A 20,779-nucleotide genomic window follows, 5' to 3' on the forward strand; every position below is an offset into this window, starting at 1 on the left:
AGTGAACGATCCCCACATACAAGACAATTTTCAGCATTTCAACTGTAAGAATCATAGGGGAGACTGAGGAGACTTGATCCCCGGGGAGACTTGATCCCATCATTGTAACTCAAAGGCGGATCAGAATACATTAATCGAATATACTAGAAAGTTGCGCAGTTTTATCTAAACATATGTTTCTTTAACAGAAAAAAAATAAATTGGACATGTGTTACTGAATTTTTACCGATTCAAAGAAAAAAATCTCGGAAGAACTGAAGAAGATTTATTTTCTAAATTTTCAAACTTTTATACAATTGATAAATTGTATAATTGATTTTTGCATACAGAATTACTGGAGAATGTCAATTATATGAATACGTTATGATTGAGCTGATTTTTTTGTTCAGCTACACTTGTGCCTAAATTTGCTGAAATAGATGCTATGGGTTCACTTGATCCCTTCAAATTTGTGGAGATTTGATCCCCTTCGCCATGCTTCATACACACCACTGAAAATAACCAAATTCACACCAGAACAATTGAAGTCATTGTTGCCATAAAATAACAAAGAATACTGTCAAAAATGAACGCTTCATCGTACAGAAACATAACTGTAATTGTTTACTACAGTATACGTAGCAACCATGCATCCCACATTTGACGTTCCTCAACCATAATAACGACATTGCACAGAGATTTGGGGAATTCGTTAAAAAATCTTGTGAGAGATGCGTAATATGTAGTAACAAAAATAGTAATATGTAATCACAACAATTTAATCAATACCACAATACATTTATAACATTGAATGGGGTTAGGTACCTATTTTTGTCCTATTAGGGAGAATACCACATTATTTCATTATTAATTTTATTATTTCAGCTTCTTTGCTTTGTTATTAGGAGCCATTTTTTATTTCGATTATAGAGGTTTTAGCCTTAAGGTCATTCGCCTCTTATTAAGAGCCAATATAATAACAAAATTGTCTTGAGAATGGTGAATATCTTCTGTTTGAGCGCAGCAAAAACTCTAATCGAGTACCCCAATTATCGCAACACCATTTGAGCCAATGCGTTGAGCAAAGATGGCAGAAGCTGCTCTAACCAAAGGCTTCAGATGGGTAGGATGATAATAGAAAAAGGGTAAAAATAGGCTTACTACCCTACATGCTCTTTTAAACACGTTTTCAAAAAATAATCAAGTGTCCCCAAATTATGGATCGAGTCTCCACTAATCAAAGAATTTTCCAGTTTTTTGTTGTTTTCCAAAAATGCTCATAGCTCATGTCCAGTATAATATTTCCATGTAATTTTTTTATGATTATCAGTCAACCCTAGAAACAATATAAAACTACAAAAAATACATAGTTTTTGTATCATTCCACGGAGTAGTATTGAAAAATAAAAAAGGGGATCAAGTCTCCTCAGTCTCCCCTACCCATGATTCCTTTCGCACTTACCATATCGGTTCTTATTGCTGCATCGAGTGGCTTCATTGTGTAATTGCTAACATTTAGTGCAGCCCATGTTTCGTGGCACGAAAAGGCGAACAAGTAAACCAACTTTATCAAGGAGCGCGTAGTTGGACAAAGAACTTCCGGAGAAGGTCATACGATACGAGTTTGAATGGTAAGCTCCGACACAAAGACGCGGTAGGGATCCGTATCAGAGACAGAGGAGAAGAGGGTGGACATTGTGTAACCCGTCAGGGTAACAATTTAGCACTGGGTGGAAATATACCATTTATTGGGTATACACTCCGTAGAGTATATTTGTTTACATGTGTAATTATGCTCACCGCTGTTCGGTACCGTTCACTTTTTCTTGTAAATTTTGTTCATTTACGCGTTTGTGAACGGTTTTGTTCGGGCAGCTAGGTTAGATAATTTTTGTTAAACATTTGTCAATAACTAACATAGGGCTTAGGTAGGTTACCGCGCTCCTCTTGCTGTTATATTGGTTGCTGTTTATGCTGCAAAGGAGATGACAGTTATGCGGCGGTGCGGTTTTGTGGTGATGGTGTTTGTTTTAGTGGAGTGAAAAGGCGGCCATCGTGAAAAAGCCAGAAAGTGACGGACCACAGCCAGGAACAGACGTTCCAGATTTATTCCTTTTTTTCGGGACAGTTTCCCGCCACCGTAATAAAAGTTCAGTGCGCGCGTGTGACGGCAAGTAAAATCCGTCAGTGTATCGGTGTGTGGTCCGGGCATACGAAAAAGTCCTGGTATAGGGTCGCCGAGACGGGAAGCTAATCGCTAAGGAGCTACTCGCTTCCCCGGCTAAATAAAAAGGACCCAAGTGACACCAGTGCCGTTCTCACTGTGGAGGATCAGTCGAACGAGCCAAGCTCTCCTCCACAGTTAATTGCCAAGGAGAACGAAGCAGGGCGGACAAAGGTTCCCCCTGGAAAGTTTACTGCGGTAACTTCCGGGATCGGTAGACGGCGAGTAGACGATCCGGCGATTCGTCGCCAACGTCGCTAGGGAGGTTCCAACAAAGGAGCCAAGCTCACCTCCCTAGCTAAAAGCCAAGGACCGCTGCCGGAGCAGCCAACGACACCAGCAGGAGAACGCGGCCGTTGTGTTCCCGGCCGGTCGGAAGAAACCGCCCGCCTTCCCGCCATCGTCAGAAGCAGCTAATCAACTTCATTGACAGAGTGCAGCAGAGGAGATTTGGTGGAATAAAAGTCGGTAAATCTATTAATTTATTTGTTTGTTTACACTTTTTTTCTTGTGAAACGAAAATCCGAAATTCTGTAGAAGCACCTAGGCCGCCCTGAAAAGAAGGGTACGCCGGGCAAACAAGAACCCGAGTAGTGGGCAAACCTCTACTTACAATTGGACAATGATGATAAGGAGAAAAAATATTAGCTCGCTGCTTCAGAACAACAAGAGATTAACGAAATCGATTGCGGACTCAGACGGCCTTCCTGAATTAGCAGGAAATTCCTCCCTTGAGTCCTTCAACTAGCATGGAATCCCTCCAGACGATTTTGTAATGTGTCATTTTTAAAATCAAACCATATTCCGAGATATTTGAATGTCAAAACCTCAGCAATACTTTGACCCATTAATTGATGCTGTAGTTGCACTCGTAAACGCTTCCTTGAAAATATGACTAGCTCTTTTTTCCGTGGAAATTCGATACCGGAGGGCCGAAGCAGACAAATTGTCTAAGGTATTTTGCAATGGTCCTTGCAAATCGACAGCTTTGGGACCTATAATGGAGACTACATCGTCGTCGTGTAAGCTGCCTTAGCGTGCCAGAATTTACAAGACATTCGTCAATGACATTCACGTAAAAATTGTTGATTAGGAGTAGGAGTATCGTGATGTCGACAAATTACGATATGAAAAATGCTGAAATGTGCTTTTCAGATAAGAGGTTTAGCAAAAAGTTATTTCAAATTGATAGAAGACCATGCTGATGCAGCTTATCCGACAGAACGTTTGAGTCAAAAATCCCTTTAACCTTCCGGCAAGCGCGCTAGTGCACTGAGTTCACGCTGCTCTGAAAATCTAGCGAAATCGTCTTAGAGCACCAGCGGCTACTCGTTCAGTGGGCCATAAGCGCGACATCCGGAGGGTTAATAAACAAGAATGGGATCATTTTCTCGATCAACTTCATGATGCAGGACAACGGCCGATACGAGTTGTGATCGGAGGTTTGTTTTCCAGTTTTAAGATTATGATGACCTTAATTTGCCTCAACTTATAAAGGACAATGTTATTCTCAAGGAACTTGTTGAATAAAATCAACTAACGCCTTTTATCAGATTCAGGTAGATTCTTCAACAAATTGAATTCGATTCTGTCTATCCGGTTAGCTTATCGCATACGCCAGGCCGCGCCCCATAAATTGCTCATAGATGTTTCTCTCATTAATCCATCAACGAATCGGCGCCAGTAACTACGTTTCTTGACTTTCGCCAAACTCTTCTTTCATGTTTCTAACGCTGCATACAGTCGATAGTTAGCGGGTAAGCTGAAGGTCTTCTACGCTGCGGTATACGGCTGAGCACTATTTGTCTCACCTCTTTGGGTTGGGATACCGTCTGCTAGAGTTCGCGTCTGGAACGAGTTTAGTCTGAGCTTGAATCGCGGTATCGAGAATCAATTCAGCGAAGAACCCGTATTTTTCCTCCAGATGAAGCTTTTGTGTGGACTTGATTTTGCTGGATATCGTTGTAGCAACCATCTGCCAACCGTAGTTACTATTGCTAACGGTTCAGGGCCATCGAATACAATCAATTATTCATATGACCTCACACGAAATATTGGTCGGAAGAGATATCAATTTTTCGCCTAAGGTGATGCGAAAAAATTAATTGTGTTCTGTGGCCCTGATCCATTATCAGGGGATCAAAGATTATCTTCAAAAGAAATATAACAAGAGCAATGTCGAGCAGAGGGACAAGTCTAAAGCATACCGTCGCGCTGAGAGAGCAGGAATCTGTGTCATTTTACCCGTATTCAAAACGGTTATATTGATGTTGCCCGAGGAGTGAGGTAGATCGATTATCATCATGTAGCTATGCCGTACCGTGGTAGTTAAAAGCTCTCGGTCCTGGGATGAGTTCCGCAACATCGCAAATCCGTCGGTGACCAACTGCGGCTCTAGAGGAAATGTGGTGGAAGCAATGCAAATGGATTTGCATTTAACTTCAATTTGATACAACTTCAATTCCTGATGTCGAGGGGACATCGAAACGATTGGAAGAATAGAAATTTTTGATACCCAAAAGTACTCCTCCGTAAAAGTATTCTCGATTCAAGCGAATAATATTAAAATCGTGAAAGTTTTGATGTATTTCTGAAGTAAGCCATGTTTCGCATAATGCAAAAGCATCGCATTTCGAATTATTTATAAAAATTTCAATAGAATCGTTTTTCGGGATAATGCTTCTACAGCTCCTCTGTAGAACAGTGATCAAATCGTAAAGAAAACATCGCAAGCAATACCATTTGCCTGTGCTCCGTTGCTCATCAAAACGCAGAACTTATCTGGAATCAGGACTCAAAATAAATTGGGTCAATGGGAACGTTCCTCATGTTGTTTGGAGAATTTAGCCTTGCCAGGTCGTCCCATTTTTTCCCTGATTCGAATGGAAACGGGATGAAAGAAAAAATAGGGAAATGGAAAAGGAAAACACAATACGATCACATCACAAAACAATAAACAACTTGGATTTTTCACTTCTGAGGGATGACGAACCCTACTGATAAAGCCTATGGGTTTGAAACACACTGGTTTAGGAACAGTAACATACTATTACGAGCAAGTTTCTCATCCTCATTTGTTCGAGAGGTTGTATTGAGAGCCGATTTGTTCGAAAGATTTATTGAGAGCAAGCTGGCGAGAGTTGCTCGATGGCAATAATCCAACTTTCTCCACCCAGGAACTGTGGAGAAGGGTCAACGCAATTAGCGGCAAACGCCGACAGACCGGATTTTCCCTTAATGACTATGGAACGATTGCTATGGACCCTACTGAAGTAGCAAACCAAATCGGAACATATTTTCAGGAGCTATCACCCGACTAATCTCAACCGACATCCTATAGGAGTCGAAAAGCCGGCATAGAAGCAAACCCAACGAGCTTCGGACTCGCCTGTAGTGCGCCGTACAATCAACCATTTTCTGGAATGGTACTCACCACTGCACTAATCGCGGCACGCGGGAAATCGGCTGGACCCGACGAAGTGCTATGCTATATTTCACCCTAAGGAGAAAAATTGGGTAAACACCGACGAAGTGGGCTACCCAACACCTCCTACCAAGGGCGAAAAGAGCCTTACTAAAATGCTTGAACATAGTCTGGGAAGATACTTGGAGCGAGGCGCTGATCATTCCTATTCACAAAAAAGTAGCGGAAGAAAGGAGCCCAGCGACTTCCGACCCATAAACCTGATTAGCTGTACAGCTAAAACGATGGAGAGACTAGTAAAATGACGCCTTGTGACGTTTCTGGAGGAGGAAAACTGCCTTGACTTCCGTCAGTTTGCGTTCAGAAAAGGACTCGGCTCAGGTATCCATCTTGGGTCGTTCGATATCGCGATCCTCAACCTCGCCAAGGCCTGCAATACGGTCTGGCGAGAGGGTGTACTGCAGCAATTGCATCAGTGTAATAAGAGGGAATATGGGCCGCTTTGTCCAGGAATTTCCCAGTAACAGAACCTTCCGTGTGTGCATTGGGGAAATAAATCTGGTACACGGTGTTCCTAAAACCGTTATTAACTAAAAAAAATGACCATAAATTTGGCATACGGTATTCGACAGATACAGTATCCAAGCATCTTCTCAGTGAATTTCAAAATGATTCATCGAGGGATTCGAGAGATATGGCGATTTGAAGTTTTATGATACGTTTCATAAGGCTACCAGCAAACACCCACGGGTTTGGTCCAATCTCTATGAACAAAAAAATATTTGTCTACTTATTTAGTATATGGCATTCAAAAGATATAGTAATCAAGTATATCCCCTGCAAGTTTGGAAATATTTCATTGACGGAATCGAAAGTTATAACGGTTTAGACAACTTAATTATCCTCAACTATATGTATTATCACTATTTAGTAAATATCTTTATATTCAAAACGACGACCTATCAATTTCTATACATTAGTTGAATGCAACGACCGCAAACTAAAAATCATGGAAAAATAAATAAAACCATAAATTCAATACATATATTCAAAAATATGAAGGTATTTGCTGATTCAGATCAATTTATGTTATGATACGGTTTTTGTTGGAAATTTTGTACAATCGTGATTCGCTGGTTGGGTTGACAGATGTTAAAACTGGGGGATGTTATTAGTAGGGGGATCAAAGGGGATGTTATTAGTACAAGTTCATCTGCTCATATCTCTAACTATTGTCAGTTTTATTGTCGAATTGAATTTAACATGAGAACTTGACATTCAGATGTCGACAATGGACCAACTAGCGGAGGTCCAACTAAAAAGCGGCTCCTGTTAAAAATTGAGCGACCAGCGAATCACGACTGAATTAGTTTTAACATTTCACATATCCATAATTTGTAGTAAACAGCAATTGCAATCAACTAGTATATAAAAATTGATAGGCCGTTATTTTTAATACAAAAATAATCACTAAATAATTATAATACATACAGTTGAGACCAATTATATTGTCTATTTATTTATGTAGACAACTCTATTTTATATTCTTCTTGATGAAAATTAACGATGAAACGTCTACTTGTTCAATAATGAAAAAATAATTAGAATCGGTCAACAAACCATTGAAATATGGCCTTTTGAAGTAAACATTCCGACTTTTATCCATTTTTTTAATTTACACATTATATTTAACGTTTGGTAGACAACCCTATTTTCATATTTTTTTCAGTGCGCCATATAAATAACATTATTTGTACATTATATTTATGTAATTAAATCGCAAGGGTTTCCTTTAAAAATCGCGACACGTATAAACGATTTAAATAGTCAATGGACAAACATGGATTCACGCTTGAAGTCTGGTAGAAAACCCATCTATGACCGCATACCACATCCAAACCGTTATAACTTTCGATTCCGTCAATGAAATATTTTCAAACTTGCAAGGGATATACTTGATTACTATATCTTTCGAATGCCATGTACTAAATAAGTAGGCAAATATTTTCTTGTTTATAGAGATTGGACCAAACCCGTGGGTGTTTGCTGGTAGCCTTATGAAACGTATCATAAAACTTCAAATCGCCATATCTCTCGAATCCCTCGATGGATCATTTTGAAATTCACTGAGAAGATGCTTGGATACTGTATCTGTCGAATGCCGTATGCCAAATTAGTGGTCATTTTTTTTAGTTAATAACGGTTTTAGGAACACCGTGGGTACCTTCCAATGGGGTCCCGCAAGAATGGCAGTCACCCTTTTTCTCGTAAGCATGACTACTCTATTCGATGTTTTACCGAAAGGAGTATTTATATTCATATACGCTGATGATCATTTTGGTGGCGATCGGAAAAACTAAAGCTAGAACCAGGCTAAAATTGCAAGCAGCTGTTAACGCCGTAGGCCGGTGGGCCGAAGCAACCGGTTTCAATACTGTCCCAGAAAAATGCGCTATTGCACAATGCTGCAACTCCTACCATGTTACATTCGACCGACCCGTGAAACACGCCGGCGCATCGATACCATTTCGCAAGGAACTAAAAATTCTCGGAATTAAGGTACCTAGGAGAATGACCTTCACATCCAGCAAACAAAAAAGCATTGCGACAGCAGGAAAAGGCTAGTCCGAACCATACACTGATAGAATATATCCGTAAATCACTTGGAATTAGTTTCGTACAAATAACTTTCATAAAATATACGAATTTTTCGTACATATGAGAATAGTTCGTAGTTCTATTGAAACCCTTTTTACGAGTTTCTCGTGAAAACCACGAAATTACTTTCGTTAGCTTATTGCGAAACAGCTTCATTCGGCAAACGAATTGCTCGCTGCTATATACGAATATATTTATAATATTTACGAGCACAATTCGTCAAACCGTCAACAAGATTTCCTGAACCTCTTTTGCTTCCAGTTAATCCAGAATCCGGAGCAGTACGGATTCAGTTGAGCCATCGCGAACTGCTCGTTGGTTTTGTATGAATAAGTTTAAGTTTTTCTCTGTCGGAAAAATGTCAAAATAATATGCTATTAAATACGAAAACTTCTCTTAGATGAACGAAATAAATTCGTGCGACCAACGATTGTTCGTAATATACAAAAACGTTTATTAAAATAAACAAAACATTTCTTTTCATTCACGAAAAAGAATGTAGCTTTCAGCGACAACATTCGTGCAATGTACACTAAATAAGTAACATTTACGACAAATTTGGTTCAACAAGTGGCCATTGCTTCATAAAACAATAAAATCGATTTTGCCAGATCTGTTTTTTTTTTTCAATTAAAAAACATCGGTGTTGTCAAACATCGATCCCAAAAGATCGAATAAAAAATAAGAGGATAATAAATACGAAAACTTTTCTAAGATGAACCAAATGAATTCGTGCGACCAACGAAGTCTTTCGTAATATACACAAACATTTATTGAAATAAACGAATCATTTCGTTTCATTCACGAAAAATAATGTCGTTATCAACAATAACATTCGTGTCATGTACACTACATAAGTAAAATTTGCTAAAACTTTTGTTCATCAAGCGTCCATTTCTTCACACCACAATCTTTCTAGTCCTCAATAGAGGTGAGCAGATTGAAATAAAATCGATTTGCCAGATCTATCCTTATGTTTAAAGCAAATTGTTGTTGTCAATCATCGATCCAAAAAGATCGATTGAAAAAAATAGTGTGCCAATAAATACGAAAACTTTTCTAAGATGAACGAAATGAATTCGTGTAACCAACGAAATCGTTCGTAACATATTTCGTTTCATCCACGAAAAATAATGTCGTTACCAACGATAACATTCCTGCAATGTAAACTAAATATGCAAAATTTACGAAAACTTTCGTACATCAAGCGGCCATTTCTTCGTTCACATCGATTTTTTTAAATAAAAAAAATCTATATTGTCAAACATCGATCCCAAAAGATCTACTGAAAACAATAAGAGGCTAATAAATTCTGAAATATACGAAATAAATTCGTGCGACCACCGAAATCGTTCGTAATATACACAAGCGTTTATTAAAATAAACAAAACATTTCGTTTCATCCACGAAAAATAATGTCGTTATCAACGATAAAATTCGTGCAGTGTACATTAAATGTGTAAAATTTACGAAAGTTTTCGTTCACCAAGCGGCCATTCTTGGTCATGAAATGAACGAAACCTACTATTTACAATGCACGAAAATACTTCGGTGCAGAAAACGACGAATAAATTCGTGCATTGCATGATCGATTTCATTATATTTACGAATTTGTATTACCAGTGTAAGCTCCCTCCACGCCAAGTGCAAAAGAACAACGGCACTAAATGTAGTTGAGCCTTAATACACTCAAAATATTCTACGGCCTTGGGCTCACCTTCAGAAACTGGGAGGGTGTGGTCCCTACACTTGCGCCTGTTTATCATGGTGCGGTCAGATTCGCGACTAGCGTGCTCCCTAGCACAGTGGCGGAAGCTGCCTGCATTCTACCGCGTCGATGGGCGGTAGCGATCAATGTTGTGAAACGTGCACTGACCTTCCTCGAAAAAACGACATACTTCATTCTCTGCAATTTCCAGTATGCGCAGGGTCAGGAACCGCCCCTGGAACAAACGCTGCCCAAATCTGGACACCAAACTGTCACGTATCGTAAAAAAGACGATCCTCACAGCGCAACGCAAGCAAAGTTTCTTCAATTGGTCAACCGCAAATACCAAAATCACCACAAAATCTTCACTGACGGATCAAAGCTGGAAGAAGAAGTTGGAATAGGAGTGAACGGTATCTGTGAAGGATTAGCTCTTCGTTTGCTTCCAGAATACTCGATATTCTCCGCAGATCGCCGCCGCCCAGAGTTGCGTTATGACGATGATTTTGGCGGATTGCACACTGATTTCATCATGTTTGGCTTCTGATTATCTAATAAGAGTTGCTTAGGAAGTGATATGTAGGAATTCATACCAATCCGACCTATATTAAAACCTCAGCAACATGATAGCTATCATTGCTGGCCGTCCCCATCTCCATCGTTCACGTGGAAGGATAAAGGAAAAGGTAGACGGGAAGTGTTAATGCTCTACCTACTAAACGGAAGGTATACGATTCATCAGGCTCTTCCATAGGTGTCGCGGAGTTGGTAGTTTGGAAGGGTATAAGGTCTAGGATCCGCTCCAAGGAAGCGATGCGACCAGTAAAGCATATTAGATAGTTGTTTAGTTGGTCTTCGAGTACATGATCACTCGAAAAAGAAAAGATCTTGTTTAGCTTTTGGTTCTTTTTAAACTCGGGGTGGCCGGCTACCGAGAGTATCCTATGTTTTCTAATCAAAAGCAAATTGAACTGCCACACGGCCGACCGTAGGAATATTTCCTTGAAAAGGTAATTTTATCTGCGTAATGGGATCACTATTTATTGCAATAGTATTTAGACAGATTTTGCCATTCCTTCTCTACGATATATTAAATAGGTTGAAAACTTAATGATACAGACAAAAAGTTATGATAGCGCGAGATGTTATAAATCAAGGCAAGTATTTCTTATTTAAGGTATTGGATGATTTGTAAAATACACGTATACGAACGATAATAACGACCATTGAAAAGAAATACAAAGGATCATTAACCTGATACACGGGCTGGTTCGCAATAACGGAACTTGAAATTAAATTGAGTCAAACCATGTCCAGTGGGCCTCGAAATTTCGACAAAATCACCGATTTTCATGAAAAATGTGTAGGAGTTTAAGTTTTGGTATAAATATTTTGTTAAAATTGCTTTTTTTGTTTAAATTATAGGTTTTTAAACTTTGAAATACAATAAAATAGTATTTTTTTCAATATCTTATTTCTCAAAAACTACTCGATATAATTGAACGAAATTTTGCACACTTATACAGGGTGTTTGGTTCATGAGTAAGAATCTCTCGAGGGGTGATTTACTGTCATATTTGGAGCAAAAAATCGTTCTACACATTCCATCAAATCTCAACCGTTACAGAGTTATTGAATTTTTTATGTAAAAAATTTGTTTATCTTAAAATACCTCTAACTCAAAAAGTATACCTCGTATTTTAAATCTTTTAGTGCCATTTTCTATTGAACAATGTTCTCATATCTTTCAGATAATTTGTTTTAATTACCTTTTAGTTGTAAAGTAGTTAAAAGTTAGTGTTTTTGATGAGGCTTTTGTTAATTTTCTCAAAATAATGAATTATGATTATAGCAATATCTATTATCTAAAAGTTGGGATTGAGGACGATTCATAATTTGTTCTTCAACATAACATTCCAATCTCATTCCTATCGTTTCCTTGTAATTTGACTTCTAAACTTTTTCTGTAATTGACTTGCAAGTTCTTAAAAGACTCTAAGCTAAAAAATATGCTTTATATCGCTATTATCAGGGCTTCATTTGAAAGCTGAGAAAATTTCCTTTCGATGTATGTACATATATTGTTTAGTTAAGTGTACTACATGACTTTTTACTAGTAGTATAACTCAAAATTTGCGTTTTTTGGTGATTTTTGTAATTATTCTAATTATTAATCAACTAAATTTATCGTCACTATTGTTCATTTGGTACCCCTTAATATTCTCTACAACTTGTTATTTGACACTTTATCCCTATCGCTTTTCATTTCGCTGCAATTTAATAGTTAACACAACATGGCCTCATCACAAATGCAGTGGGTTCGAAATCGTTGTTTTTGCATATGAAACGAGAAGATAAAAATAATTTTGCTTTGAAACTAAAAGAGATAATTGAATGGAGTCAAAGGAAGAATTGTAGAACTTGCTGAGATGCATTCATTCCATGATAATAACGGTGAAGTTTATTATTTACTATTTTACGAAAATAACGAAAATGCAAATAATAACACTAACTTTAAACTAATTAACTTCTAAAAGAATGCTAAATTCACTTAACTGAAAGGTATTATTACATTTTTCTCAGCAAAATTTTCCTGACTTTCGAATAAAAATAAGAAAAGGTACAATAAGTGCCATACTTTTTCAATAAGAGCTAGTGTTAGTGAATATGAGATAAAAAAAATATCCAAGTTCAATAAATCAAACACATGAAAACAAGACAAGATAAGTGTATCATGTCAAAGAACAAATTATACAACTTTTCAAGACTAACAATTTGAATTATTAAAATAGTGATGTAAACTATTAAGATTTTCGCGAAGTGAACGAAAAATCTATCGAAATTGTTAAATTTCAAATAAATTACTGTGAAAAGATTACTTAACCTCATTAGCTGTAACATTTGAGGACATTTTTCAGTGGAAAATTTTCTCACCTATCCAATGGATCTAAAAGATTTGAAATACAAAGTATATTTTTTGAGTTACAGCTATTTTAAGACAACTAAGTTTTTAACACAAAAAGTTCAATAACTTAGTAACGGTTGAGATTTGATGGTATGTGTAGAACGATTTTTTTCTCCAAATATGACAGTCAATCATCCCTCGAGAGGTTCTTAACCATGAACCAAACACCCTGTAGAATGATGCTTACACTGTCATATAAATACAGTAAGATTCCGTTTTTGGCACGTTCCGTTTTTGGCATGCTCCCATTTTGGGTTCCGTTTTTGGCAACATTCTTGTTGTACATAATAAGTCTTTTAAAAATGTGCAATAGATTTTTTTTGTATCAATTGACATCACATTTGACTTTATTTCCAAACATGGGAGTGATATTAACCCTCAAAGAGGCAAATCATTTTTTTCAAATTTCGTTAAAATTGTCTCATAGTTTCAATACATTACTGTGATAATTTTGAGATGTTTTTCGCAATATTATTTTAAAACAGTGTTATGCATATAAGGGTTAACTATATTTTACACTATACGTGTTGTGTTTAATGATTACAATAAGTATAGAAATGTATTATTCATGTATAATATAACTGGTAACAGTGTAACTAGTGTCTGACGGAATCAATTTTTATAGCAAGGCCCAGAGTCTGTGCACTTTAAGAGTCAAGTACAGAGAAATGCGCTACACTGCATAATAAGACTAGTTCTGGAGAAAATTTTCAATAGTAACCTTAGTAACATTGCGAGCCTCTTTCTCTTTGGATTATTACGACGTCCATAAAAAACTTGGCACTAAATTTTCAGTACATATCGAAAGCTGACCATGGTACGTCCCAATGCCGTATTTAGGAATTCAAAACTGATGGCCCCCAAATAGTTTGGTTTAGCTTTATGATGTCTTTGGCAAAATTGTTAGTTTTTTTGGCGATGTTTTTTTCACATGAATGAAATTAGAGTGCACCTTGTGGTTGAGGTGTTCAAAGTACTGTTTAGATGCGTGAAGTTTACCTGCGCGATGCCCTACAATATAATAACACAAATGCATTGAAGAAGGTTGATGAATAAACAAGGCTATAATGGTTAATTTGTTATATTTTTTGAAAGATTTAAGGTAGGCTGGCTCTTGGAAAATAGTATTGCTTATATTATCTTTTGATGTGTTAATTGCTCGCAAATGCATTGTTCTAGAGATTTTTGGAACTTTTATTGGAGAACATTTTCACTGTAGCACGGATGTTTCAATCCCTTTTGTTTGGATAGTTGCAAGTGGTTTATACAGGTTTTCTTCAAACTTAGCTATTTTCAAACATTGCAATTTAATTTTAAATCTATCAATCTGGAAGATCAGCGATTGGTTAGTTATAGAGAACAAAATTTATTTATTTCTTAAAAGAGCTATGTTTTTTGAACAATTTTTTTTTTATTATTCACGAAAGAAAAGATAACAATCCCAGAAGCAAATGTCATGATAACATTTATCACACTTTGAAGCTTTTGTTATTATTGTATATTTTCCAAGATTTAGGAATAAAACATTTATTTCTAGATATATTTTTCATAAAAAAATGTTAAAATTCATTTTTTTTAAATGTGATATAGCGCCATCTACATAAGTTATAAAGTATAAATGTCTTCAGTACATGTATTAAAAATATCAATCCAACAACTTTACCGAAGAAAGTTTTTTGATAGAACACCTCTGTCAAAAGATAGAACTGATTTAGATCAGTTTCTACTTATCTAGATCAAAACCAAAGTTGTCAAAATAATTATCATATCCATCTAAGATACTTTGCTAAAGACACTAATCCTTCAGGATATATACTCAAGGCGCTAGAGGTTTTGAGCGTCGAAAGTAGCATTCTGCCCCAACCGTATGACATCTGAATTTAATAAAAACATGAATAAAATAGAATTTACTTATTTTTTTCTTTCATCCCATTCCATTTCACATATGATTAAAAATCCTTGAAACATTTTGGAAATCGTAAATTGAAAATCTAAACTTTAAAAACAAGGTTCCATTTTTGGCACGGTTCCGGTTTTGGAGACTGAAAAAAATAAAATTGTTGCCAAAAACGGAATCCTACTGTATATATTTACAGACTATTTTCAAAAATTACCTCACGATGATTTAGTTAGAACCCTAAATCCCTGCTATATTTGTTCTGCTCCCAAGCCCAGTTCGTTGGGATTTTTTTTAAATCATAAGGCATTACAATAAAATTTTTGATATTCGAATTTTTTTCAAGGTCAAGTCCTTGGAACTAAAAAAATACAAATTTGTTTTGATCGGTTTTTGTTTGTTTTGAAACTAGATGATGGTGTTTCATATTTCGTAAAAAAATTCAATTTTCAACGTTTCATGTACTCCCTTTCCCCTTTGGATTTATTCGAATATTATGAAATCAATATTCAAACGCCGCACTCCCTTAACCCTCCGGAAGTCGCGTAAATGGCCCACTGAACGAACAGCCGCTGGTGCGCTAAGACGATTTCGTTTGATTTTCAGAGTAGCGTGCACTCAGTGCACTAGCGCGACTTCCGGAAGGTTAATGATGTTCGATTGAGCTAAAACATTCCATAGATTTCTTTTTCGGTGTAATAAGCATTTTATGTAAGATTTTATGCGAAAAGTTAAGATGACCATTTTCATTGATATCTTCCCTCTTGATCACCCCTAGTTTTTCATACAAACTTTGGTTTTAAACTGTGAAAACCCGTTCAATTTTTTTTTTTCACCATTTTTCGCCATTTTTTTCGCTCTACCCCCCGATTGTGTGTTGAACAGGATAATGCACTATAGAAGCGCGATAAATTCACAATTTCGAATCATGTAATAAAACAAGTGCAGGAAAAACGAATAATTCATTATATCATAGAAATTATTTTTCAACAATTCTGCATTCTTTTGATGCTAAAAATAAATACGGATACTTATTTATGTGTTTTGTGCGGAAGCATTGGTAGTTCTACAAATTTGCTTTGGTCGCGAAAATATCATCTCATATTCTAGATAAGGTCGGATGCTCCCTTCCGCCAAAGTTAGGCAGCAAATAGCGTAGTATCACCTGCTTGCTTTTCTTTTGCTGGTCGAAGTAGGTGAAATATCGCCTATTTCTGCTCATGAGTGGGAAAATTTCAAACTCTGCTGGCAAGTAAAAAATATTGTATTGTAGGTAAAATGTTGATTATTTGAGGTTAAGTTTAATAATATAGTCGGGGAATGTAAATGGAATGAAACCTTAAAATTTTAGTTAATTAGTCACTACAATTTGTAAAAACGAACTTTTTGATCTTTACAGTAAACCGCCCAGAAAAAAACGAATTTTTGAAAACTCAATCAACCCACCACAGAATCTATTCTTAATCCCACCAGGGGCGTCTGCTCCAAATGTGAACTAAATCGGTGAAGCCTAGCTGCTGGCACTTGAAATTTTTGTGAGATTTTTCGTTCATTTACATGAAGAAAACCCTCTTTGTAGTGCGTTTTTTTATCACACGGGCAAGTGAGAGTTGCAAGTGAGAATAAGAAAGATAATTGTATTGCCTATAGCTTTGTCGAAGATTAACATATCCAGCTTTGTTAAGAAAAGTTATCAAACTTTTGTGAAAGTGATGTCTAAATCAGTTTTACAAGAAACCTAACAAGGCATGGTGCTGAATCAATAATTTATTTTCTTGAACTTTATTTTTTCTCGAAAGAAACCTTAGCTTCAACTAAATAGTAAGTTGAAAGAATTTTAGTACATACAGTACATCTAAAAAGTTTCACTATCTTATCGAATAGAACACTAACTTTTCAAAAAAGGTAGATCAAATAGGGAAAGATCCAGAGGAATATTTTTTTTTAATTCGTTTATTTAAAACGGCTCAAAGCGTTAGCTTAGAGGAGCCATGGGTCTTTTATATATTTACAATATGTAAAAAATAAAAATCACAATACATTTTATTTTGAGCCTGTAAGATCCCGTGCGCGCAACTAGCTATTGCGAACGGAGATCTTTTTTCGTGTCGGGATGATGTTCCTTCTCTCGCCAATTTCGGCATTATCCATGTCTCTCTCGTTGTCGTTTACGCCCGTATCAGCATCTTGATTACTGCCTTGATACTCGCGATCAGATGTTCTTCCTGGCTTCTTGCCCTTGCGGGTCACGAATGTGAACACTCCATCCTTGGTGGTAGTTTCTTCACTGGTGGTATTAGTTGTTAAATTTGAAGTACTTGACACAGCTTTTACAGTTGTCATTATTGCCTGAACAGCAGCCACAAATTTGGCAACCGTTTGCGGTTCAGGTGATATTGGAGCTTGGGTGTTGGAATTTCTTTCTGCAGGTGAGCTTACCTCAGCGGTTTCTGAACAGGGTTGTCCGTAGTGTGCCGTTTGTTCACAGAACTGGCACGTATTCGTTTGTCCTGGATATGTACAAAGAGTTCGCTGTGTAATGGTATCACCCCCTTCTGTTTTGTACTGCAGGGTAAGGTAGGAGGGAATGGGTTGGTCTACCCACATTCTCACCACAAAGACACCATTTGAAATACCTGGGAAGTAGTTTCTCCATGTGTCCTTCGAAATTCGACATGAATTTTTTAATTGCCACTTTGCAAGTAAGTGGAGATAAATCATGTAATTTAACTTCAATATTTCCATTATCCATGTATATAGGGAGCTTGATTTCAACGTTATCACAAACAAGCACGTGTTTCAAGTTGTTCTGCGAAATAAATCTTTTCGCCTGGGCGAATTTGTTGAAGGTTATCAGCATCGCATGCCTGATGTGTTCAAGCTGTATGGAGGTGACTTCCGAAAACCGAAGCTGCATTTTCACCTTCAACAGATGTTCCACATCACGAATACTTGATCTTAAGCGAAAAGACCTGAAGTCAATGGCCACTGTGTTAGGCCGAATAATCACGTTTTGTTGATGAGACTCAGTCATCTTGAAAAATCACCCAAGAATACAAATAACGGTATCCTTTGTTCTTCAAACAATGCACACAAGTAACTGTTTTTTTCGTTCGCTTTGCACTGGCTCGGACAGAAGCAGGAGTACACTGAGTACCGTGACCGCTGTCTTTGATGGTTGAAAATAGACTGAGAGGAATAATTAAAATTACTTGTTCTACAACTTTGTAGAAGGCATTTAATTTCTATCTCTCTCCGTCAAAAAGTTAGTGTTTGCGTCCTAAGTACAGTGAAATGGGAAACCTAAATTTTCGTGCCGAGAGATGACTCAAAACATGTACTAATTTTTTTCAAACCCAGGCGTCACTTCGTAATAATTTTAATAACTTCTCCTAACAAACCTGGATCACGCTGAAGTCTTCGGCAAAGTTGTGGACAAGAAAATAATCTTTCTTATTCTCACTTGCAACGAAAATCTGATGATTACAGAGCCACCCAGCGATGAAAATGCGAGCTAGTCAGTTTTCTCCATGTAATTTTTCAAACGCGTTGATCCGGCAGCTACACTTCTCTGATTTGGTTCAAATTTTAAGCATACACTCTTAGTAGAACTAGAAATCTACTCAGAGGTGTGGCAATGGGAATCATTTTTTATCGCTCTACACAAAAACCATACTGAAGAACAAAGTACACGAATAAAGGAATTCGACGACGGCACTGAGTTTCTGCACTGTACATGCGGATTAGGAAACGTAATGTTGCCAATTTGAAAATAGCGTTACAGCTTATCGACTTACTTGTGCTTTTCCCTGTAGTTAAGTGTCCAAACGTGGATGTAATATCAACCTAATCCGATAAGGTCAGAAACACTTTTCAGGACACCAAATTGCATTAGTTTCGTTCGACGAACTTTTGATACACACCAGTAGAAAAAATGAAACACTTTACGACTTAATTCGATTAGGGTTTTATCCACAATGTTTGGTTCAATTTTGACACGTTGTTTTGTTCACATTTCAATGGAGCACATGATGTTAATTAACTAAACTAACATTTTTTCGTTTAAACTTTTAAGTACAATTTTTTAATCTGGATCCTACTCCATTACTTTATAATCTTCTAGGGCTACATCAAGACACTCAGTTATGTTGATATTTCTCTCGTCAACTTTTACACATAAAAAGTTACCGTGCATTGGTTTTTTGTGGCACCTTTGTACGTTAGCTCGTATTATTGTTCAACTACTAAACCAGTAGCTATTGTTCAAGCTCACATTGGATTACGGTATGACCTGTTACCTAATCGTCGCACACTTAACATGGAAAATGACCGCTCGTTTCGCACTGACACATCGAAACTGTTAGAACCTAGAACAAGCCGTCCAACCTTCGTCAACAGACGATCACATACACGCATATGCACTTTTCCGCCACGAATGCACTTTTAAACGGTTTTTTCGGTGATATAGCACAGGCTCAGTAGCCGAGTTAAACAGCTTCTGTGGAACGCTGGTGTTCTACTACTAAAAACTTCACTTCAAACGTTTTGTTTCACTAGAATCGGTATCCGTTATCACACAGAGGCAATCGCAAACTGCAACGCTGCACTCGAATCCAGCGATGATTACGATCTGTCCCTGTACTGCACGATGATTTGCGAGGTTGCTAGTTGATTAGTAGGCATACAAAGTTAGTGTAGCTCACACTTTGAAAGCACGTCACGTTGATAGCGTTTTGGAGTAAGTTCTTGTCGACGCTCATCATTCTGATGATGCGTTGGTGTTTCAGCGCATGGAACGAAAAGAAATTGATACTTTGATTACTTAAAACAGATATGTGATTAGCTCTCAATTTCATATAAGGCTTTATTTTAAAGCAAGACACATTCGTTCACAATAAATCTGTTGAATGAATAATGTATTTTCCACTTCTTATTCAAATCGAAGGCGTTATTCATCTCAATCACTATGTACATTCCAATCGAGACATGACCTTTACCGCGTTATATAAACCAATTCCCACTGTTAAATTTATTTCAAATATCCTAAGGCCAGTCGAGAAAATGTCCTTCTCAAATCTGCACTAGGCGGGATATGAGTGCTTTGCCCTCACATAGACACAAGAAACTAAATATACACAGGATGGATATAGGATTCCAATCGTACCATCATAAACTTGAAACTATCTAAATTTAACACAACAATTGATGTTTGAAAACACTGGCACTTATTCACAGAACCACAACTTACCTCCATCGGTTAGCACATTGCAATACTAACTGACTGAGTTTTCACCAAACCAAGCCGTAAGCTACTCGGCAACCGGTGGGCCAGGCTGCCTCCACCCGCCGCCGTGCCTGGGTAGGGCTTCCCGGAATACCTGCTGCGAGCTTGTGGCAAAACACGCTTCCATCCAGGAACGTCTGCTGTGTATATGTATGACTGTGCTGAATAATAGGTGCCTCCATATAAATACATATATGAAGCTATATGACTCGCAAGCACACAAATCTGTAGCATATAACAATTTCGTCCCACTGTCCCTGTCTGATATTATGCAATTGCGTGTTTTTCTACATGCTGATGAAGGTATGGAAATGAAGGGCTGTTCCATGTTATTTAGAGGAACTGAGTTCTGAGCAAGTTACGTAATTCATCATGGAGACAGATGATTGATCTGTGATCATGTAATTCATCAACGTATGTGACCATGGGAGATGCGAACACAATCGTGTTTTCTGTGCAAACAAATAATGAATAATCTTGAAACGTTTCATTTGTTCACTTGGCTCTCATTTGACCAAGGAGTCCACAACGATGCTAATTTCAGATTGACAGCCCATCAACCCGATAGAATGTGTGAATGAAAAAGAATTTTTCCCAGAACTTCAAGACCCGTTAGTATTGCTGCTTGCCGTAGTGTTGC

At 37.3% G+C, this 20,779-nt stretch overlaps 1 protein-coding gene across 1 annotated transcript in view; it reads right to left on the reverse strand.

Annotated features, from left to right (window-relative positions):
• The window catches only part of LOC131685414 (cryptochrome-1-like), a 37,146-nt gene extending 16,891 nt beyond the window's left edge, over window positions 1-20,255 (reverse strand). Inside the window, exons 1-2 of the mRNA XM_058969108.1 lie at window positions 20,104-20,255; window positions 18,653-19,619 (exon numbers count right to left, since the gene is read on the reverse strand). Coding sequence (XP_058825091.1) covers window position 18,653 — 1 coding nt within the window. The 5' untranslated portion in view covers window positions 18,654-19,619; window positions 20,104-20,255. The remainder of the gene's footprint in view (window positions 1-18,652; window positions 19,620-20,103) is intronic.
• Window positions 20,256-20,779: the final 524 nt, after the last annotated feature.

Source organism: Topomyia yanbarensis, chromosome 2 (assembly GCF_030247195.1).
Source record: "Topomyia yanbarensis strain Yona2022 chromosome 2, ASM3024719v1, whole genome shotgun sequence".
Taxonomy (NCBI): domain Eukaryota; kingdom Metazoa; phylum Arthropoda; class Insecta; order Diptera; family Culicidae; genus Topomyia; species Topomyia yanbarensis.